Source organism: Podarcis bocagei (assembly GCF_964188305.1).
Source record: "Podarcis bocagei genome assembly, chromosome: 9".
In the NCBI taxonomy this organism is placed as follows: domain Eukaryota; kingdom Metazoa; phylum Chordata; class Lepidosauria; order Squamata; family Lacertidae; genus Podarcis; species Podarcis bocagei.
In genome coordinates this window covers 28,426,861-28,450,619 of record NC_138134.1, presented here as the reverse complement: position 1 = coordinate 28,450,619, position 23,759 = coordinate 28,426,861, and the positions used below count along the sequence as shown (strand labels likewise).

Sequence of the window (23,759 nt, the reverse complement as noted above, 5' to 3'; positions counted from 1 at the left end):
GGACGGAATGGCGCCCGAGCATCTTCCAGAGCCTTGTGCGAAGAGACCCAGGGGGACGGAGAGATGCTGGATCCGACCTTGGGCGTTGCACGCCGTGTGTGTACGTGTGTGTGTGTGCGCGCGCGCGAGCGCTGTGGAACCGGCGGCCTCTGGCAGAACCGGGAGATTCGGCTTGTTTTGTTGCTAAAAAAAGAGAGCCAAGTTTCTAGTCATTGTGAAACAAACAATAACAGCCTAAGAGGCAGTGGCTGCTTATCTAAGCGAGGATTTGAGAAGTGCCGTGCCACATGTATAATTTTCTTTTCTTTCTTCTGAATTTTTATTTATAATGAGGTTGGGGAAATAACCAGTGGGATTGCTTTTTAAGCAGCCAACCACTGTGAAACTCCTCCCTTTTCGAAAAGTCACTTCCTGTATAGCATGTGCTGTTGTTGAAAAAACCACAGGTCCAAATCCTTCTCTTGGGTGTAGAATTAGCTGCATGGTCCTTTGGTTCCAAGCCCATGCCTTGTGTTTCTTTTGGTGGTGGCATCCTGCCTATGGAATGCAATACCCAGGGAGGCTTGCCTAGTATCTACTCTCTCATCATTTTGATTCCCTGCAAAGATCCATCTATTTTCCATGGCTTTTTAACATTTATTGAGTCTTTAATCCTCTTTCATTGATTATTGAGGGCTTTATTGTTTTTACTATTTCATTAGTGTCATATTCCTTTTCATGGTTACTTATTAATACATAAATTCATAAATAACAATAATAACCTGCCCTGAAAATATTTATTGAAAGCCTGGGGAAGAAAGTGAAACAAACATGTCTCAAGATGGCTTAAAAGAATTAGAGAAATTATCTAGCCAACTTAATTATTAAATTAGTCTTCCTTGCCTACAAAACTTAAAACGTGTCTTTCAAAAGACTGGCGTCAGTCATAGAATAAAGTAGATACATCTTCCAAGTCAGCAGAACTTCCTGGCTGATGGTTTTTTGTTTTGTTTCGTAGCCCACTCCTTTTCTGAGATGATTCAATTACATGGTGTATGATTTCTGGCAAAGATGAACTGGAATTCAGACATTAATGACTCATTGTGCTTATTGCCTCTAACTTCGCTTCTTCTTTTTCAGATGCCACTTGTAACTTCCACCTTTTAATCTTTGTTCAAAACGCATACCAAAAGCAAAACTTTGTCTCACACACCAGAGAAAATAAAATTATTGGCAACCAGCACTGCAGCCTTTAAAGGTGGGGGGATATTGCTGGACAAATACCAAAGTTAATTCCAGTCCACCTGTTGCCAGAATTCCCTTTTACATATACACATTGACACATATATTACACTTTCAATTTATCGAGTTAGCCGAATTTAATGGAGGTGTTTGGAGTCATGGCTCAGTGGTGGAGCTCGTCTCCCAGTATCACCTTCTAGAAAGGCTTCTCTAGAACATAAGGAACCACCACAGGACCAGGTCTTGTAAAAACAACCCAGATAAGCAGTCCAGAAGGACACCATGGCCAATGAAAGGTCCAGGAGAACTAAGAACATGGCACTTCTTCAATCAATTCTCTGGCATAAATCTTCCATTGGGGGCTCAGGCTGTTCCTGTGCCAAAAGCTGGATTGGAACAGATCCAAATAATTCATCATCCAAGACCATCTGGAGCTGAGAGGTCCTACCACCTGGCCCATTCACCTTGCAGTGAAGCTTATTTTGGAAGCTTACAAAACAACCACAGTTAACGTACGTGTCCTTTATTGGTAATGTCAGCATGTCCTGGCACTTCTCTCAGGCCTCTAAAATCTTAACAGATAATTTTTTACCATTCATCAAGTGTCTCATACTTATCATAACAATATTTTTTACCTCAGTCTAGCACCTTTCATGTGTCTTCCTCTGTCTTAGTTCACATAAATACTAACGTACATAATTACAGTGGTACCTCGGGTTACATACGCTTCAGGTTACATATGCTTCAGGTTACAGACTCCGCTAACCCAGAAATGTTACCTCGGGTTAAGAACTTTGCTTCAGGATGAGAACAGAAATCGTGCTCCGGTGGCACGGCGGCAGCAGGAGGGCCCATTAGCTAAAGTGGTGCTTCAGGTTAAGAACAGTTTCAGGTTAAGTACGGACCTTCGGAACAAATTAGGAACTTAACCTGAGGTACCACTGTACCGGGGAATCCCTTTATAGGTTACATATATTCTGCAAGCTTCTATTTCAAATACTGCTTCACATCAGAAAATGCGCTGTGGCTTTGAGGAAGCTGCCAGAAAAAGTGGTTCTTCAAAACAGGAACCTATAAATTTGCCCTCTAGGCAACTTTAAAAAAAACAAAACAAAACAAAACAAAACACGCACAGCAGGAATGGGGAACTTGTGGGCCTCCAGATTGGCAGTGCAGGGATGGGAGAAATTGTTAATAAATTCCGTTCTGACACAAATATATCTATATTTTAAAACCCTGATAATTTCAAGAATAATGGCAGTATCCTGGTGCCATCTTCAAAACCTGGAAACAAGAAAATATGCAGGCCATGCTTTTAACAACAGATCACATGTACAGATCCTGAAAACAAACAATACAGTGGTACCTCAGGTTACATACGCTTCAGGTTACATACGCTTCAGGTTACAGACTCCGCTAACCCAGAAATAGTGCTTCAGGTTAAAAACTTTGCTTCAGGATGAGAACAGAAATCGGGCTCTGGCGGCACAGCGGCAGCAGGAGGCCCCATTAGCTAAAGTGGTACCTCAGATTAAGAACAGTTTCAGGTTAAGAACAGACCTCCGGAACGAATTAAGTACTTAACCTGAGGTACCACTCTAGGTATTTTGATGCCTAAATGTAGTAAATGGAGGCAGCAGTAGATTTCATTATATTTTTCCTCATAAACAGGGAACCACTTTACAGTGGTACCTCGCAAGACGAATGCCTCGCAAGACAAAAAACTCGCTAGACGAAAGGTTTTTCCGTTTTCGATTTGCCTCGCAAGACGAATTTCCCTATGGGCTTGCTTCGCAAGACGAAAACGTCTCGCGACTTTGTTTCCTTTGTCTAAAAACAAAGACATGTTTTGTTTATAAAGTTAATTTATTTTCCCTTCAATTTTTGAACTGCTCTTTACAGTATGTGTGACTTTAAAGAGCAGTTAATAAACTGTTGTTGTACCAAATTTGGCTTTGTTTGGACTTTTTTTTGACCATAGGAACACATTAATTGATTTTCAATGCATTCCTATGGGATTTCGTGATTCGCAAGACGAAAAATTCGCTAGACGACAAAACTTGCGGAACGAATTAATTTCGTCTTGCGGGGCACCACTGTATTGGGTAAGGAATTAAGAAGCGGTACTCGTTTGTGATACAAATAGGCTACATTAAGGTATTTAACTTTGGTATAAATGACAGGCCATTAGGAACTTAACAATTGAGTGCTAAGTATGTTTCCTTGGAAGCAATTCAGACTGTGTTCAGCGGGACTTACCTCATGGCAGAAAAAGAGTGAGGCCTCTAAGGAGAAGCTGTGTGCCCAGGAGGTCTATGCCGATTCATAGATGTCTGCTCCCCACTTCCATGGGATCCTACTGTTTTAGCTTGTCTGTGTTGTAAGCCCTAAAAAGCCTGAAACAGCTCTTGTCGGACTCATAGATTTCCCCCCCACTTGACAAACAGTGACATGGATCAGTACATAGAATACCACTCTAGCATTTGTCAGATGAAACTAAGAATACCTCTTTTATTAGATGAAGACGTCCCAGGAAAAAAAAGGTATAAGTTAGGTTGGTGTAATGGTTACAGTGATGGGCTGGGACTTGGGAGGCCGAGGTTCAAACTGACTGTTAGGCGTGAAACAACTTGGATGATTGTGACTAAATACAGTCGTACCTCAGGTTACATACGCTTCAGGTTACATACACTTCAGGTTACAGACTCTGCTAACACAGAAATAGTGCTTCAGGTTAAGAACTTTGCTTCAGGATGAGAACAGAAATCGTGCTCCGGCGGCACGGCTGCAGCAGGAGGCCTCATTAGCTAAAGTGGTGCTTCAGGTTAAGAACGGACCTCTGGAACGAATTAAATACTTAACCTGAGATACCGCTGTATTAACAACAGATGAGAAGAATGGAGTCTATTGGGGAAATGTAAAATAGATGGAAGCAGTATAGAAACAATATATTTAAAAGTTATGAAGATTACTGAAATAAGGAGAAAAAATATTTAAGAAAAAAGAAAACACAGATTGATTGAATCATGTTAAGCTTGAGGAAATAAAAGAGACTTGGAAAATGATAGAACTCCCATATGACTGGTGGCTTTTGATCTGGTCTGTGATTGGTTCAGTTTGTGGGTGAAAGGCCTGACTGGACACTGAGTGAGGTTCTTAAATCAATTTGGCAGTTAGAAACAATCTAAGTGGCTCTATAAATCAAACTGCACCCCAGCAAAATTGCTGCCAAGAATATTGGAGTTCTATAGTAGCCTGAACCAATAAGAATGGAATGTTTTCAATTTCTGCTCCCTCCTGCTTGATTTTATCTAATCTGTATTTTCTTTACATTAATTTTAATATTGATTATTTAATTATCTAAATATATATTTTTATTCTGTTTTTCAGCCAAAAGAGGCTTCCACAGCAACTAATAGATCAATACAAACAAGACAGTACCTGCCTTCAGTCTTAGAACCTGGAGAAACACAGCACAGAAGGATAATGGATCTAATGTTTGTCTAGGGATGAAGAAAATTTTTGATTCAGCTTTCATTTAAAGGTCACACCTAAGTCACACTTTGCAAAATAATATGCAAACCAAAACACAAGTATCCTTCAATATTCACACCTCTCTGAATTTTGCAGTGTAGTTTTCTAGTCAAGTAATATGTTAAAAAAAATGTGTATACATCAGATAAAAATGAGAGGAAGGAGAAGGGATGGGGAAGAAATTAATTTCAGGTTGCATTTAAAGACAAACCTGCCAAATCTATGTTTTCTGAAACAAATATGCAAACGAAAATGCAAAAATCCTTTGAAATTCACACTTCTCTGAATTTTGCAATGCAGTTCTGTAGCCAAGCAGTGTGTACAAAAATAAATGTGATGCATAAATTAGTTAATATAGCACAGATAAATCCATTAGATTATGGAAAACTGTTTTCCAAAACTGTGTACATTAGAAGAAACCCACACTAAAATGCAGATAAATTTTCATGAGGAATAGTTTTTTTGAAAATTGCCAGCTGATGTGGAAATGTGGAGAACTGAACTTAAGAATGAGAAACTGAGAGGAACCAAAACTGAAGATTTGTCTACCCCTAGGAGGGAGAACTATGTATGATGATTAATATAATGCAATATAATAACATAGAATTTATAAGAAAAACAACATCCTGCCTGCGGCCTAAATAAACATACCTCTTTAACCTCTCCATTTCTTCCTTTGTAAGGGAATACAATGGAGTAAGAGAGACTGAATTAAAATACTTCATTTGGAAAAGATATGTGAAAATAAATATGTCAAGGCCCTTAAAGAGTAGGAAGGACTGGATGGTAGAAATAGCTGCAGGCGGTGACTTACAAAGAAAAAAGTATTACCAAATAAAGAAAATGGAAATGTAAGAACAAGAAGCACTCAGGGGTCTAGAAAGAATGTACAGGGAAAACTAATAATCTGGAGCAACAGAATGCAAACATTTCAAAGTTAGGTTTTAAAATCAATGCAATGCAGAGAGGAAGCCAATGTAAAGAGGTTTTTTAAAAAAGCAATATGAAAACGAGCCTTTTCAGTGGTGGCTCCCCATTTGTTGCTCTCCCTCGGGATACTCGCCTGGCTCCATTGTTACATATCTTCAGGCACCAGGCAAAAACATTGTTTGCTAGTCAGGCCATCCACACCATACTTTTTAAATGAATTTAAAGCAGTTGGCTTCACCCGAAGAATCCTGGGAACTGTAGTTTATCTCTCACAGAGCTACTATCTGTCTTGAGAGACAATGGAGTGCACCTCCAGCGGTGAATGCAAACTGCTGTGTCGTCAGCACCAAAGGGAACTCCCCAGAGGTCCTGGGCTGCCCAGACAACAATGCCACAAAAAATTGCAAGTATTTAAGCACTATGCTTTCTTTGCTGCAATTAAGTAAATTTGTATAAATCCTGAAAAGACACCGGACCAGGAAACATTTCCAAACTAACTTTCACTCTGTAGCACCATAGTGGAAATATTAACTCTATGTGGGAGACAAGGCTATAACTCCTGATTTCTCTGAAGATGTATACCAACCCATGCAAGTGTGGGTAGGAATTATAAGCAGTTCAACCATCTATTTATTAAGTGTGAATTTGCAATATTATTGAACAGTTTTAGATTATTTACCTAGCTATTAAGGCTACATACACACCATGCATTTACTGCAAACTTTAGTTTACTCCTCACACAGCTACAATTTATGACACTCTCGACATTCTAAGTTCCCAGGATTCTTTGAGAGAAACATGCTTATAATGTATGGTGTGTACACAGATTGCAGCACAGTCCTTTGTATGTTTATTCAGAAATAAATCCCTCTGTGGGACTTATTCCCAAGCAAATATATATTCTAGATGATACTTCAATCAGGATTTGTTGGGTTCTTCTGGTTTTACATCAGATACTCTTGAGCAGCTTTCAGCCTTGGCAAATTATTTCATTATCTCTAGTGACACCCTGTGGCAATGATCTGATGCCCACATAGCACATTATAATACAGTGGTACCTCCGTTTGTGGATGGGATCCGTTCCGGAGCTCCGGTCGGATCCTGAGGTTTCCATAACCAGAGGAACCACTTCTGTGCATGTGTGTGGCATGGTAGAGCGCTTCTGTGCATGCGTGTGCAGCGAAACCCAGATACGTATCCCGAAGGAAACGTAACTGGAGGTGAATGTAAGTAGAGGTACCACTGTAGTCTGGATTGAGATGATACAGTACTGTACAGTTAAATTCCTTTGGACTATTGCTGGTGTTATTTCTATAAAACCATCAGTCTATAGGGAGTTTTACAGCATAACCCAGGAAAGAAGAGACCCCTGTCCCAGGTATACATAATATTTTTATCAAAGCCATGGAAATTCCAGTCGTTGGACTGGCAAACGTAAATGAAAGTATTTTAGTTGGGTTTCCCCTCACTTCCAAGTACATCTGGATTTCAGGATTAAGTCACACATCAAGTAAATTAATGCATCTGGTGGGCCCTATAGCCAACCCTCCTGCAGCCTTGAGTCATGTACCATTAATATGGGCAGTATTATGTGAAATCAGCTTTCATACGCAATTCTAGCCTGCAGTCCTCAGTACACATACTGGCAGGGAATAAACATCCAACATGGTGGGACTTCAGAGTAAGTATTCATAGGATTGCACTGCAAAGAGACCAGATTAAGAAGAAAAATCAAAGTTGCCATTATACTTAAAATGGATATTGTGTAAAATCTTGGTTGATTCTTCAGGACATAAGGACACTTAGAAGACTCCTTGGAGAAGTCAATTGGAGATCTGGACTGAAGGGAGGTTGTGGAACTCCTTAATTGGTGTCTGGAGGCAATTTTGGGATGGATGAGGTAGACTTTGCCTTTGATACTTGAGAACTATATTTTAGGACCCACTCTGCTATTGTGACTACTATTTGTTTTGAGCAGTTTTTTTATATTAATTGCCTTCAACATAGTGCTAAAGTGAACATTCCATCAATGTATGGGTGGCACGGTGGGTAAACCCACAGAGCCTAGGACATGCAGATCAGAAGGTTGGCGGTTTGAATCCCCGCAACGAAGTGAGCTCCCGTTGCTCGGTCCCTGCTCCTGCCAACCTAGCAGTTCGAAAGCACATCAAAGTACAAGTAGATAAATAGGTACTGCTTCGACGGGAAGGTAAACGGTGTTTCCGTGCGCTGCTCTGGTTCTCCAGAAGCGGCTTAGTCTTGCTGGCCACATGACCCGGAAGCTGTACGCCAGCTCCCTTGGCCAATAAAGCGAGATGAGTGCCGCAACCCCAGAGTCAGCCACAACTGGACCTAATGGTCAGGGGTCCCTAATGGAACATTCTCCCCCTCTACTCCCTCTGTACACTCCCTGTATCCATTGGGGGGGGGGTTTCTCCCAACTTTCCAGGAGCAGATAGGGGGATGGCACAGGATGCATGTGAGGAGAGAAGGGGGGGGGGGTCCTGTTTCTTGCACAAGCACTAATCCTTGAGTTAGTGCAAATATTTTGTTGAGTTCCGCTCGTTGGTCCTGTCATGGCCACAAGTGGGGAAGAAGCAAAGTTGAGAATTTACTGCATGCTGCCTGTTTGTCTTAACCACTGTTTAAGCTATAGTTTAACATGACACGTGAACAATGTCTCTTTTGCCACACTAAATTATAGGCAGAGTGACATTAAAGAGGAACAATACTTTTGAGGCCAACTCATTGCCTGAAATGGAGGTTGCATTGCTGTTAATAGTTCACATCTGTATTTGGCAAGTGTTCTTTAAACTTTACCTGTAGAATAATTTTTTTCTATGTGGGTTAATATGATTATCTATACACTTTAAACAGGACCGAGAAACTGGAACTTGTAAGACGTTCTAAATGTCTAGGTTTTTTTAAATAAAAAAGTAACCAAAGCTAGTTAAACTATGCACATGGTTTATTAGGTTTTCATACAGGAGTTAAGATAGTCACAGTCACACGCATAAATTAATCATATCTAATAATTTAAACCTTTGCCAAAAATCTTGTTTGCAATGATGGGTAGTTTCAGATATTGCTCTGTATTATTCTTTTTAAAAGATTCATGCCTCTAAGCAAGAGACATAGTCAACTCTTCTGAATAAATTAACTGATTTATTTAGCTGACGATAAGTTCAAATGTATAGAAACTATTGCATATTATGCCATTTGAAGCACACTGCTGTGCTTGCTTCTCAAAGTTCAGTTATTTAGCAGGTGGTGAGTAGGTGGATGGATCAAATCCACGAGCCCCCATGGCTGAATAAGGACACCAAAACTTCAAGAAACATTGAAGTGTGGATCTGCGACTCTATTCCAAAGAGCCATGATATGCATATACACCAGTGAATGCTGTATTCTGTCCCACTTGCTCCCATTTCCTATTTTGCTGTTGGCAAATCTTACATGCATGCAGAACCTATTTCTGCACATTATCTCCCATCTGGATCAAGATGAAAGGTCTCAACCCGAAACATGCACAGCTATCTCAGTTACACTCACAATAATTTCTCCGAGTATTGCAAGCATCACAAGTTCACTAACACAAGCTTTTATCCATGCCTGAAGACATTCACTATCATGTTAATATTGAGCACAACATGCACAGGCACAGCAAGCCTTGGCTCATATGCTCCCTACATGGCAGAGGAGCTCAGATGCTTTTTCTTCCACTTTTAGTCAGCTGCAGTTTGCTGTGCCATCTAGACCCAGAATTGTGTTTGACATGAACTACGAATAGTTTAATGCAAGCTAGCTCAGTAACCCATGGTTTGAAAGTTGGCATAAGTAACATTAGCTACAGGTTGCCAATTCAGTGATGCAACAAACCCATTAACCGAAAATGGAAGCAAAAGCTTCTAAACTCTTCCTCCTGACCATGTGTGAAGAGGGCAAAGGGAGTGCTTGCAAAAACAAGGCTCACTTAACCTGCTTGTGCGTGTTGTGCAAAACCATGGTTTAGCATAAATTATTAACTACCATGTTGCCTGTACTTACTTATTTGTAAGCCTACTTGAAATCTACAGAAGTTCATATTGAGTGAAGGAGGGTGAATAGCATTACCTATCAAATGTGCACACCTAGAAAGTAATCCCAGATAATGATCATGATAGTCCCTGTGGGAAGCCCTGGGTAAAAATAAGAGAAGCAAAACATCATGGTTGGAGTATACTACAGACTGCAATACCAAGGAAGATTGGGGAAACATGTCCTGAAACAAATTACAGATGTTTCAAAGAAGCAATAACGCTTCAAATGCCCTGGTATCTGTGGGAATACAAACTCTGCTAAGCACAGATCATGCAACAAATTTCTGACATGACTTGCTGAAAACCATCTCTTTCACAATGTGGAGGAAGCAGCGAGGGGTTGGCTATTCTTGACTAGATCTTAACCAGCGGGGAAGTGGTGAGAACTTCAGGGGGGAAAGTAACTACTGTACGTAATGATGACATTACATATGGAAAGGTGGAAGAAAGTGTAGCAAAACTTGAACCTTTCATTTCAGGAAAGATGTTTTTCATGGTATCAGAGAAATAGTAGGTGGGATTCCATAGCTATATATAGTACTGGGGGAAAGAGCTCCAGACAGGCACAAGTTGGGTTGTTGTTGTTTTTTAAAAAGGAGTTACTAAGGACACAATCACTAACGATTCCAGATGAGAAAGAAAAATGGCAGATGTCTTAAAAAAATAATAAAGACAATGTAGCTGCACAAAAAGCTGAGTAATAAGCTGAAAATAGAAGCAACCTTCAAAAAAAGGGGGAAGGAAGGACAGGTCACCAGGGACACATAGCCCAGACTTGTAAGAGCCATGTCAAGAAAGCGAAGAATGAGCCAGTGCGGGCAGGACACAAAGTTGTATGAAGAAAGTAGTTAAGAATCTGCATGCTAGAAAGGGCCGAAGAAATATTTTACTTCGAGCTGAAGATGAACTTCTATTTTACATACTTGCTTCTAAGTCTTAGTATTTTAAAACATGCTGCTTTTTTAAAAAAAGGAATCAGAATCAGGATTGGGAAATGGGACATGCATTTTTCATATACTTCTTATCATCAAATAGAATATATAAATAAAACTAAGAACCACAAAAATGTGTTTAGGAGCTGGCTGAATTTATACTCTTCACAAACTACCACTTGCACAACACTCCTGCCTAAACTGAAATGTGAATGTAAGCATGCAAAACTGCTTTAAGGCCTGGATCCAGTAAGGATCAGCGTTCCAAGAACCATTTGCCATCTATTAGAAAAGAAGCACCTCTTTTTTAAAAAAAAAAAAAATCTTAAGGTATTCTATAGTGGTCAAAAAGCTTTGAAAAGGCTCAAAAAACATTTCATATAGCCATTTCTAAAAGGCTGAAGAACTTCCTCACAAGTTTGATTGTGCTACATGATTGTATATGAAAGATAATAGTTTAGTCCTTACGCCATATTGAAAAACTGCACTCTTGTGTCATGACATTAATTTCTCCAATTCTAATGGTATTGACTGGGGGGGGGGAGAATACCATTTCTATCAACAGTTTGCTTTCAGGTAAATAACCCCAGGATTGGGCTGCAACAGTTACCAAAGTTAACTAAAAGTAACCTTTTACTGCTCTTCAGTCTGCGGTAACTGATACTTTATTTTGACAGCAATAGTTGATTTCTTCCTTCAATCTATTTTAGCAATGAGGTTAGAGCATAACTGCAAATCTACATATATTTTCATTTTCCAAACTAGAATTTCTGAACTAGCAAGTGATCCCACTATTCTAGTGATTGTAGTAATCCACTCCATAGGTCATAACATTTCAATACAACCTATGTATTAGAGACTGGACATCGGGTCAAGAGTTAAAAATGATATAAAACGCTAGTGCTCTTCTGCTAGCTTTCACATCACAGTGTAGGAAGCTAGTGAGGAAAATAAAAATCTTTTGTGAGCATAGACACAATACAAGGGATCTGCTTCTTTCCGTGGAAGTCTGGTCTGTTTGAATAAGAACTGAATTCTGCAACCTTGCGATTTACACGTGTCAGAATCTGCATAAGTTCAAGTTTTGTAGCATGCTGTTTCAGCATCCCGCACAGTGACTGTATAAACCAGGAGCCATCTGATGAGTTCCTCCAAGAGTAGTAGCCTATAAGAAAAAAAATGAATTGAATAAAATATAATGTTCTTCAAAATGAGACTACAAAAGCTAATCATGTTTGAGAATCAGAATTGGGAGGGACCCCAGGATCATCTAGTCCATGCAATGCAGGAATCTTACTTTTATTAAACTGATTAAGGTCACAATCACCCCACAACTAGATAACTTTGCCCCAGAACAAGGGTGTTCATTCAGTTTAGTAAAGGGCTTCACATTAATCTCATTCAACTTTTATTTGTCCTGCTGTTAAGCCTACCACCCCTTAGTCTCAAATATTCCCCAAGAGAAGTGTTGAGATTAAAAAACCATCTTCATACATGGCCATGTTGATTTGGAGATATTTTCCACTTAGGCTGCCTAGCTAGTGCATGCGGGTTGATGGGCCAGTAACATTTTTGTACATTAAATGGTTTTGCAAAAGGAGGGAGAAGTATTCAGGCACCTTTGTTGGACTAGGACATGGGTCGACAAACTAAGGCCCGTGGGCTGGATCAGGCTCCATTGCCTTCTGGATCCGGCCGGCGGAGGGTCCGGGAATCGCCGTGTGGATCGCCAGTGCGCGTGTTCTTTCCCTCTCCCTTACACGGTGCTGCCGCCGCCGCCTCCTCCCTCCCTCCCTCCTGGCTTCTCCCCACCCTGCCTAGAGGAGGAAGGGGGCTGGGCTTTATTGATGCCAGCAGCAGCAGTGCTCAAGCAGCCCGCCATTTTAAGCAGCCCCTCTCCGGAGCCCTTTTGCGCACCGCTCATCGTCCCTCCACTGCCGCCAGCCCCTGCCGCTCGCAAGACACAGGTAAGCAGCCACCGGGGCTTATCCAATGCTGTGGAGAAGGGAGGGGAGAGTCGTGCGGGGGGGGGCTTATAGTCCGGCCCCCCACAAGGTCTGCGGGACAGTGGACCGGCCCCTGCTGAAAACGTTTGCTGATTCCTGGACTAGGATATGCATGAAATAAAAAGTTATAAAGTAATCTATGTATTTTGAGCAAAAGGTTGCATCTTTTATTCATTTATCTTACCGGGAGCAGTTGAATAGGCATATAGGAAGTCGGCTTCTACAGGTATTTTCTGACATGTGCTTTCATCCGTGCCACTGTCTGTTTCAATACCAGAATCAAGGTCTGTTCCTCTACAAGCCTACGCAAAGGAAGACAGAAGAGTAAAAGGAAGACAGAAAGTACCGTATTTTTCGTCCCATAGGATGCTCCGTCCCATAGGACGCACCTAGTTTTTTTTGGGGGGGGGGAATAAAGGAAATTCCCCCCCCTTTATTTCCCCCCCAAAAGCAGGTTGGGGAAACCGAACCAGGTCGAGGAACAGCGGGATGGCGGCGCTGCGCCTCCCTGCTGTCCCCCGAGCTTGTGGGGCTGGCCGATGTCTGCCCGGCGCAAGGGGCGCTCTGCTTCAGGGCGCCCTGCCCGCTGAGCGGCAGGCTGCTATCTGTAGCGTGGGGAGCCCTGCGGGGAACTCCTGCAGGGCTCCCCACACTGCGGATGTCTGTCCGGCGCGCGGGGCGCTCTGCTTCAGGGTGCCCCGCCCACCCGCCGGGCGGCAGGCTGCTATCCGCAGCGTGGGGAGCCCTTTGGGGACCTCCCGCAGGGCTGCCTAGGCTGTGGATGTGTTCCCGAAGCGCCGGGCGCTCTGCTTTCAGGGCGCCCGACGCTCCGGGAAGAAGGCTACTATCCGCAGCCTAGACAGCTCTGCGGGAGGTTCCGCAGGGCTGCCTAGTCTGCGGATGTCTTCCTGAAGCCTGGAGAGCGAGAGGGGTAGGTGCGCACCGACCCCTCTCGCTCTCCAAGCTTCAGCGAGAGCCTGCATTCACCCCATAGGACGCACCCACATTTCCCCTTCATTTTTGGAGGGGAAAAAGTGCGTCCTGTAGGGTGAAAAATATGGTAAATATTACCACTATTGGCTCGCTGAAAATGGCAACAGTCGGATACAAATGAACACAAACAAGGAATAAGAGAACTCATTTATGCACATCTTGAAAGGGGAGGCATGCTAATCTTGATGAGGTATGAGTTTCAAATTGAAATTTGCAGTTTTGTGACATGGAAAAGCCGTTCTGAGTCAGAGAAGAAGTTCACAGCACTTTTAAAGCACTCTGCTAAAACTGTGGTCACAGGTGAGAGAACCACCAACCTAAACTGAAACAGTAAGAAATGCTTTTCTGAACTGGTTATGGTTTAGAGGCATTAGTCAAATGCTTAGGTTTGGCCATTTTAGTTTCTCAGTGAAAGCCCTGGCTAATGTTTCGGAAGGTTGTCCAAGTAGACAAGCTTTTACTAATTAGTATAAAGAAGGCTTCCTCAACCTCGGCCCTCCAGATGATTTTGGCCTACAACTCCCATGATCCCTAGCTAGCAGGACCAGTGGTCAGGGATGATGGGAATTGTAGTCTCAAAACATCTGGAGGGCTGAGGTTGAGGAAGTCTGGCACAAAGTAATGTGTTCTCATTATTAATGCATTACACCGCCTTATTCTGTAGGAGACCTAAAATTAAATGACAAATACAAAATCATCATACTGATCTCATTTCCTAATGAAAATGAACAGGGATCATGGCGTTTGGGGCAGTTCTCTTGTTTTCCATCTGTTTACCATATTCAAAAAAAGCAAGGCAACTTAGAGAATAATTCTTAGCAGCTGCCCCACAACTATGATCCTAGTTGCATTTTCTAAAATCACTGTTAAGATTTTCCTTTTCGTTTTCAATGGCCAGTTTTAAGGAAGAAAAGGTATCTAATTCCATTTTTAGTTTGTTTTTTTAGATTGCTGCTATCCTCTCTAAGCAGTAAGAATTGTATGGAAACTGAAATATTAACACTGCTAGAAAGCAAAAAATTAACACTACCAGAAACTGGATATATTTTATATTCCCAGAAATGTAACCATAGATCTTATGCTTATAGTATAATGCAGACATAACATTTTCTTATCTTATCTTTGGGACACATTTTTTTGTTTTTTAAAATAAAAGTCTTCACAGTATTGTCATCTGCTGAATTTTGCACAATTACCTGAATAAAGAAGAGCTTTGGCTTTCCTGCCAAGGACTTGCATCTGTCTCCTCTGAAGAGACTTGTTAACATTTTTAGCTCCAGAGGACCATCTGTACCATAGATGAGTCCATCCTCTCCATGGCTTAACAAGACACAAACAAAACTGCTTCTCTTGTTGTGATCATCCTTGGCAGCTTCAAAAAACCCAGGTGGAGGGAAAACATTGTTTAAGTATTCAGAAATTCCAAATACTCATTTGACATTTTTTCAACAAGAAACTTTTAGGCAATAGCAAACCTTCAAGCACAATAATGCTTCCCTCAAACAAACAAATAGACAAAGTGAGACAAGCATTGTCAATCATATAGCTTCTTTGGGATAAGCAGCATAGGAACAGGATAATTTAACATTCCTATGAATTTGTGGCAACTGTAAAGCTACCTTAGGCTTGAATGCAGTTAAATTCTCCACAATGTTGCCCTGCTCTTGCCATACTAACATGGCATAAATCCATACTAATATGGATAAATCCTGCTGATATGCCATATAATCCTTTTTATAGGTAGGAGGCAGTGACAGCAGTTATTAGCAGGCTTATTATATAAATGAATATTGAAAAGAATCTTACTAAAGCAAATAGTAGTGGGGGAGAGCTTTATAAGTGGAAATGTTTAAAGAAAGTTGGGTCTGACAAATCAAAGGGTAACAAAATCAGGATTGAAAGTGACTTCTATTCTAGAATGAGCTTAGTGTCTAGACAAATATTTTCCTGAGTGAGGAATATATATCTTGATGACATTTCTAATCAGGAAGGAATATTTTTAGTTGCCAATTCAGGCTCTGAAGTTATCCAGGTTAGAAATACCAATTACACTGCTTAAGGCTTAAGCAAAATTAAAATATAACTTTAAAACCTTAACCTAAGGAGAGTTCATGAAAGCAGGCACGGAGGTGGGATTGTATTCAGTACCTGGGGCACAACTTCCAAACCTTGTTGCTGGGCCTGCAAACACATGGTTCCATGATGGACCTGGTCCACATATGCATTCCCTCAAGGTGGTCAATTCTGATCTCCAGCTGTTGAGGGGACTGTATCCAGACTTGCCCATTTCCAACAGATGACTTAAGACTGTCAGAGCATACTTTTTTTGATGGTAATCTATGCTTTCAGATCCTCCTACTCAGTGGTGCGCATGCAGCCTGCTGCTACACAAAGGGACCCTTAACCCTTCTGCCACACCAGGTGTTCTACTTATTATTTAATATCAAAGTTCCTCATTGCTAAGAAGAGCGGACAACACAAAAACCCAAGAGTTTATATTTTATATTTTGGCACAACAGGCAATACATCATCCGCCAAATCACTACTTACCATTATGCAAAACTTCAATAATCTGCTTACATGTAAGATCATTATAAGGCTTGACTGTGTACCCCAAGGTCCTGAACGTGTCTACAACATGTGCAGCATCTGCATCTGTACCAGATCGATATGCCATCCCTTTAGATAAAAAATAAAAGAAGTTGCGTTGACTTAATTTTTGAAAACAGTGTATGCCACAGGCAAATTCTGCTCAGTTATATGAAAATAAATATGGGAAAGCACAGCTGGAGCCTGAAGACTTGTTCCTATATGAAATATATCAGGATTTATGGAAGACATTCCGCCCTGTAAACACAGAAAGAATGGAAACAATGGGTGCACTGGTTTTATTGCAGATGAACAATTGAACTTGGCATCACCCGCTGATCAATGGAAGGACCGACTTTGTATATAAATAAAACATGTATAGAAAAAACCTTGTGCAGTCGTACCTCGGAAGCTGAACAGAATCCCTTCCGGAAGTCCGTTCGACTTTCAAAACATTCGGAAACCAAAGCACGGCTTCCGATTGGCTCCAGGAAGCTCCTGCAGCCAATCAGAAGCCACGGAAGCCCCATCAGACATTCGGGTTCCAAAGAACATTGGCAAACTGGAATATTCACTTCCGGGTTTGCGGCGTTTGGGAGCCAAAACGTTAGACCCGCAGGGCGTTCTGGATCTAAGGTACGATTGTATCGAGCTTGGAAGGAAAAGGAACAATATTGTCAGGCTTCATTTAGGTGTAATGAAGTCACCTAACTGCTTAAAGCACAGCGTTGCTATTTAAAAGGGGTGTTGGAAATCTGTGGCCCTCCACATGTTTTCAGACTAGAACTCCCATCGTCTCTGACAAATGGTCATGCTGCCTGGGGCTGATGGAAGTTGGGAGGCCAACATCTGGGAGGCCACAAGTTCCTCTCTCCTGATATTAAGACCAACAGCTCTCTCCTATGCAGATTTAGGCATGTTTGAACTTACGGACTTCCTTAAGCATACAACAGCCAACTTTGAAAAAGACTAAGCAGTAGATATATTTCACTTTTGACAGTTTAAAGCAGGTTACAGGGAGGGAAGCCTTACCGGCAGGGGGAGAAAGTTAAAAAAAAATTAAAAATTACCAGTAGCTGGATGGAAGTTTTTATTGTTGACTAAAAGACACATTCCCATTTCAGGGTGATCCATTCTGTAACTCTCATCTGCCGGTATCACAGAGTCCACAGATTTGCTAATAGGTATGCTCTTCCTAAGGAAAAAATAAAACACAATGTAAAACTAAACTCTCTCTCTCAAATTTTCAATTTTCTGATCCTGAATTTAAAAAGCAGACCGAGGCTACAATCCTACACACATTTGCCTACAAATAAGTCCAAATGAATTCAAAAGGACTTCTGAGTTTGCATGTATACAATTATACTGCAAATTTGATATCTTTTGGATTTTGCACAAGTTCAGAACAGCATGAATGTTAATGCTGAATGAGAAATTGCTAGCAAAACAACAACAACCTAGTTATAAAGAGTTCCCTCAAATATCCACTATTAAATAAATACAATGGAACAAAGAAAATATTTCATGTTTTTATTACAGTGGTACCTCGGGTTACATATGCTTCGGGTTACATATGCTTCAGGTTACACACTCCGCTAACCCAGAAATAGTGCTTCAGGTTAAGAACTTTGCTTCAGGATAAGAACAGAGATCATGCTCTGGCGGCGCGGCGGCAGCAGGAGGCCCCATTAGCTAAAGTGGTCTTCAGGTTAAGAACAGACCTCCGGAACGAATTAAGTACTTAACCCGAGGTACCACTGTACCATTAGATAGACTGGATAATTGAGAACAGATCTGATCCTTTGAGCACATGAAATAGATTAATGAGATGTAAACTCTCCCCTGCACTGCTGAGCTGCATTCAAGATGTTTGGGATGAAATAAATATGACAGAACCATAATAGGAAGAATGAGAGAAATGTGCAAATATTTTTCACACAAGAAGCTCAAAAGAGGTTTTATGACTGCAAGACCTCCATTGAGCATTTTGTATTCACCTTCTATACAGCAATACTGCTATTATCGTTATTATTAGTTAATGTGTTAACTGCCCTTCAACAACATATCCCTGGGCAGGTTACAGCAATTTAAGATTCAGAATTAAAACAGATTATAGTCACAGGAATAGGGTCTAACATCATAGCTATGCAATATAAACCACGTAAGAGGGGATCAAATTGGCTCTAGTTGTTTTTGTATTAAATCTGAGAGGAACAACAGTAGTCCTTGAAAAGTACAAGTGAATTTTAAAAATAAGCTTTTGAGTGCTTTTTAAAAGTGGGATGGTGAAGAAACCAGTATACACCAAGTGAGGATCCTATGAACAGATCTCAAAATGACTAAAGTTACAAGAGTTTTTAGCCTTAATTCTGTGAATTTATTCGCATAGTCTCTCTTACAGACCTCATTATGCATGGATTTTACAATAAAATATGAAGCACAACAATACAAAAGGGCAGGCAAGGTCTCTGAAAACAAGTTGTTTTGGCACATAGCTGATTATAGTCATACCTTGGTTGTCAAACGCCTTGGTACTTGGACGTTTTGGCTCCCGAACGCCACAAACCCAGAAGTGAGTTTTCTGGTTTGCGAACGTTTTTCTGAAGCCGAATGTCCAACACAGCTTCTGATTGAGTGCAAGAAGGTCCTGCAGCCAATCAGAAGCCATGCCTTGGTTTTCGAACAGTTTAAGGAGTCGAATGGACTCCGTGAACAGATTCAGTTTGTCAACCAAGGTACAACTGTACATGAGCACATCTCCTGTGTATGCTTTTTCTTTGGAGCAATCTTCTAGTTACAAGAGCAACTAATAGTCCTAACACCAAAACATACTGGGACATATTCAGCTAATAAGCTGTGATTCCTGAATTGCAAAGGTTTGAACTAGATTACCCTTGGGGTCCCTTGCGATTCTACAATTCTATGATGCTATGACATGGCTGTGCAAGCAGAAGCCAACACAACAGGACTTCCCCTTCTCCTTCTGCAAATATGCTCTGAGATAGGGGACAACCTCCAGAATAGCATGTGTGGGAGATGAGGGGAGAATGTGATGTAGGAGAAGAGGAACTGGAATAGTCTCATTAGTGCTACACTGAATAAAATCCACTGATTATTTGCAATTACAGTGGTACCTTGGGTTAAGTACTTAATTTGTTCCGGAGGTCTGTACTTTACCTGAAACTGTTCTTAACCTGAAGCACCACTTTAGCTAATGGGGCCTCCTGCTGCTGCCACGCCACCAGAGCACGATTTCTGTTCTCATCCTGAAGCAAAGTTCTTAACCTGAAGCACTATTTCTAGGTTAGCGGAGTCTGTAACCTGAAGTGTATGTAACCCGAGGTACCACTGTAATTGAGAGCTCATCTGCATTTCCCTCAATGATTACTCCATCAATGCATTATGAATTAAAAATCGGAGTCCTAGTTGTTTAATACACTTGTTTTCTTGATTACTTGGCTTTCTCAACTTATTCAAGTGGCATTCCTAAGATTGGTACCCTCTCTTGTATTTTCTTCTCATTTTTACCTAAGATTAAGTCCAGGGAGTTGCTGCATTTTCACTGCTGTTTGCTTGCCTTGTCTTTCCATGTAGGATAATGGCTAATGGCAAGGAGTCGTCACAACTCACCATCAGTTGGTGCCAGGCCCATGGGAGGAATGGGTATATTATGGGGTGGACACTCCATATATTTTGAGGGAGATCTAAACTAAAGCCGAAGTCTACAGTGGCTAGAAGAGAAGAAAAAGACCACCACAAAGAACCAACCAACACCAATAGCCAAAATCCCCACTTACCCTTCAGAACCAGGGATTTTTTTTGCATCTGTCACAGTTTGTGAGGATTTCATAATATGGTTTATGTCTGCCATAGTTGTTTCTGTAAACAAAGGATAAAGTTTTATCATCAGAATTTTTTAATGCCAATCAATGCAAGGAGAAAGCAAAGCTTCTGGAAAATAAAATTGTGGCCTCCCATGTATCAAGAGAACAGATAAAGAAAAATTAAAAATGAGCTGCCCCCAACTTCCCTCAGACAAGGAGAATACAACCCTGAGGCATAATTATTCTGAAGGAGCATAAATTTAGCTGAAAGCTAGGCATTTTTAATAAACCCACTAAGGGGAAATGCAAACGAGTAGTTTATAGCAATTTACAACACTTGGCTACCTGTTCAGGTTTAAAGTCAAATACAGGGTAAAAAAAATACTGCTTCAAAAATAACTTTATACAGTGGTATCTCGGGTTACATACACTTTAGGTTACATACGCTTCAGGTTACACACTCCGCTAACCCAGAAATAGTGCTTCAGGTTAAGAACTTTGCTTCAGGATAAGAACAGAAATTGGGCTCCGGCGGCACGGCAGCAGCAGGAGGCCCCATTAGCTAAAGTGGTGCTTCAGGTTAAGAACAGTTTCAGGTTAAGTACGGACCTCCGGAACAAATTAAGTACTTAACCCAAGGTACCACCGTACCTGAAAATCAACAGTCTGTTAAAATTAAGCAACTTGGCCACAAAAAGACCCATCCATCAGCAGACATCTGTTTTGATTTTGTGCAGTCAGATATATGCTCTGTCACTGACGGTTTGTTTCTTTTCCACAACACCAATGCTAACGTACTGAAGCATCAAAGCTCTTGGGAGGACAACACAGTTACTAGCTAGCTTCACTGGAGTACTAAAGCATTACCTCATCTTGGTTAGCTAATGCATTGATGTCATATTCTGTCAAGCAGAATATACATCTCTCTGGGGAGGATGATCTCATTCTAGAAAGGATGAAAGAAAGGCTTCTAGGAAAGTTAACAGATATTCTGCTTTGACGTTCCTCCTCCCTTAGGTAAGAAACATTTTAAAGGGCACATAAAGTTATGAGGCTTCTAGGAAAAGTCAGTAACAATACAGCTGACATGATTGGTCTTTTTACCCATTACATGTGGGATCATTATAGAATCATGAAATTCTACAGTTGGAAGGGACCATGAGGATCATGTAGTCCAGCCCTCTGCAATGCAGGAATCTTTCGTCCAATGTGGGGCTCAAACCCAGCCTACAGGTGTGTGTTTACACACCTTTCTGACTTTAATGTGGCTGGAATGAAGCCAACCGTGCAAAGATAAGAGTCACTTTCATTGCGCCATGTATTTTTTGCCTCTGGTCCTGCTCACCACTGACATGGTAGGCTCACAAGACATTCCCGTAATCAGAAGTTGTTGCAATGGGATCTGCTCAAAATGTGTTGCTGTGAAAGCCTATGATAAAAGTGGCTACTATGCATCACATAAAAGCCCTTTCACTAGTTGTTGGCTATGGTGCCTTTTCTACCATTTGCTACAGTGGTGCCTCGCAAGACGAAAAGAATTCGTTCCACGAGTCTTTTCGTCTTGCGATGTTTTTCGTCTTGCGAAGCACGGTTCGTCGCAACTGCTCCTCTTCAAGCGGCTTTAAAAAAAAAGCGCAAGACGTTTTCGTCTTGCGAAGCAAGCCCATAGGGAAATTCATCTAGCGAAGCAACGCAAAAACGGAAAACCCTTTCGTCTAGCGAGTTTTTCGTCTTGCGAGTTTTTCGTCTTGCGGGGCACCACTGTACTTGATGAAATAATCACAAAAGAAAACTGCCATCTAGATGCAACCTAAATTGATCTGCACGTTTTCACATGTCAATTGCTCCTAACGAGCTTTATTTCTACATATATCTGTTTATGTTGACTTAGCCACAAACATTATAAATATGGAAAATGTTTTCTGGAGCTCTTGACACTAGTGACAAATTTCATAGACTTGACTGAGAACACAGATAAGCAAAACTAGCTAGCCTATTATTGTGAAAACTGTACTTCTCTTTAACCTTGTTTATCAATCCATACACTCTTATTTTCACTTTTAACAGGAAGATACAATGAATTGCACAAGGCTGAAAAGATCTAGGCGCCTATCTGCAACTGTCAGTATAGCGCCATAGTGTGTCATTCCTCCTTGGAAAACTGACAATGTTAATTCCGAATAAAGTTTAGTTTCTAGTACAGAGCCAAAATCATATTGATTTTGGTAGTTCTTCCTTGGGTAATAATTAATCACCAGATTTTGTTCAAAATGAAATTCAAAAATTCCTCCTCAGGCAAAACACCAATTTCAAGGGAAATCTAAAGCATTCCTGCAAGACTGGCAACATTTTCCAAATACTGTTGTAGTAATTTTTTGTTAAGACTGACAACATAATTTCATATATTAATCTAAGCCATTTGAGTGAGGGCCATTTGAGTTCATGGGCAATGCTGCCATGAAGTCTTTGGTGGAAGGGTGATAAATTACTATGTTCCCATCTTGGTCTCCAAGCAAAACCTATGACAGGAAAAACTCAGGTTTTAAAACTGACAAGATTGCTAACTATAGAAACAGACAAGATGGCATTATTAAGCAACGCTTTCGATATGCCAAGTACTGCCATTGGGCTATTGTTCAATCCAAGTGCAGCATACACAATTATCACAATTTTAATTGTGATTCAAGTTTAACTAAAGTAGTTTAGCTACCATCCCCTGCTTTGGTACTCACAAACAAGATTATATTCCTTCCCTTCTGAGGAACTAGCATACATTAATGGGTGTTTGGGGAGTGGTGTTTGTTTTTTTTAAGCACTACTTCACTAATTCTTTCATATCCAGTCACAGAAGGATGCCACATGTCTGATGAGCTGAAAGAATATTAGAACAAAAACGACAGACAGTGAAGGGGAGATTTCTCAACTCTACCACCAAGCCACATGTGTGGGGGGTGGGTTCAGAGAAAACTTGCTGCATGCTGCTGAAATAAGATCTCTCGGTCTGCTTCCACTCTGTAAAGAAAAAAAAGAAAAGAAAGCGGGTCCCCTCTTGTTTGCAGCTCAGCGAACACTGGGCTGGATTCAGACCTGCCAGCTCCTCGCCTGGTTCCTAATAAAAGGCTCGAGGGCATCCGTGATCCGCGCCTCAGATGCGCTGGGACGGAAAGAAGTAGGAACAATAAGCAACTATGGCGCCGAGCAGCTGCAACAGCAGCAGCAGGGGCTGCCGGAGGAAGGGGAAAAGCCGAGCAGGAGAGAGGCGGGGGGGGGGGCGTGGGAAGGCGTGCGGGGACCGGGCTTCCCACGCGGGTGGGGCTCGCGGCTGGGGAAGCAACAGTTTCCCGCAGAGAAACTTTTCTTTGTTTTACCTTTGCCGTCTGCTTTCCCCGCGCGCTTCCTGCTATCAAAACAAGGAGCGCCACGCCGGGCGGGGAGGGCGCCTGCAGGCAGGCTGGCTAGCTTCCTTGAGGGGGGGAGAAAAAGCAGCCTGGGCGATCCGCGGGCTACTGACCTCGGACGCCTCCTCCTCCTCCTTCTTCGGTGCTGCTGCGGTTGCCCGCTTCCCTCTTTGGACCCAAGTGCCTGGCGGAGCGCGCTCCCTCTTTCCTCCGCACTTTGCTTCTTCGCTCCGTCTCCCACCCCTCAGCCCCG

General features: G+C 41.6%; 1 protein-coding gene and 1 long non-coding RNA gene across 4 annotated transcripts; one reads left to right on the top strand and one right to left on the bottom strand.

Annotated features, from left to right (window-relative positions):
• Positions 1–2,902: 2,902 nt before the first annotated feature.
• Positions 2,903–7,540, top strand: LOC308595235. The gene is made up of 2 exons (XR_014011948.1): positions 2,903–3,770; positions 4,619–7,540. It is a non-coding gene; the product is annotated as an uncharacterized lncRNA (long non-coding RNA).
• Positions 7,541–8,631: 1,091 nt separating this feature from the next.
• Positions 8,632–23,757, bottom strand: CASP3 (caspase 3). 3 transcript variants are annotated; one of them, XM_081209087.1, is made up of 7 exons: positions 23,620–23,757; positions 20,082–20,163; positions 17,355–17,479; positions 16,246–16,374; positions 14,892–15,067; positions 12,887–13,004; positions 8,632–11,861 (listed from the first exon to the last, which is right to left on the bottom strand). In XM_081209087.1, exons 2-7 carry the CDS (start codon positions 20,153–20,155, stop codon positions 11,635–11,637), a joined length of 849 nt encoding a protein of 282 aa, XP_081065213.1. In that variant the 5' UTR covers positions 20,156–20,163; positions 23,620–23,757; the 3' UTR covers positions 8,632–11,634. The 3 variants fall into 3 exon arrangements, with proteins under 3 accessions (XP_081065213.1, XP_081065214.1, XP_081065212.1); XM_081209088.1 differs by lacking the exon at positions 23,620–23,757 and adding an exon at positions 23,477–23,613; XM_081209086.1 differs by lacking the exon at positions 23,620–23,757 and having other exon boundaries at positions 20,082–20,206.
• Positions 23,758–23,759: the final 2 nt, after the last annotated feature.

Coding starts and splice junctions, on each gene's coding strand:
- CASP3 (XM_081209086.1), bottom strand. CDS start 20,191: ATGATAAAACTTTATCCTTTGTTTACAGAAACAACTATGGCAGACATA. Junction 15,068..16,245: donor TATTGAAGTTTTGCATAATG/GTAAGTAGTGAT, acceptor GGTTTTTTGAAG/CTGCCAAGGATGATCACAAC. Junction 13,005..14,891: donor CAAAGCTCTTCTTTATTCAG/GTAATTGTGCAA, acceptor TCCTTTGCGTAG/GCTTGTAGAGGAACAGACCT.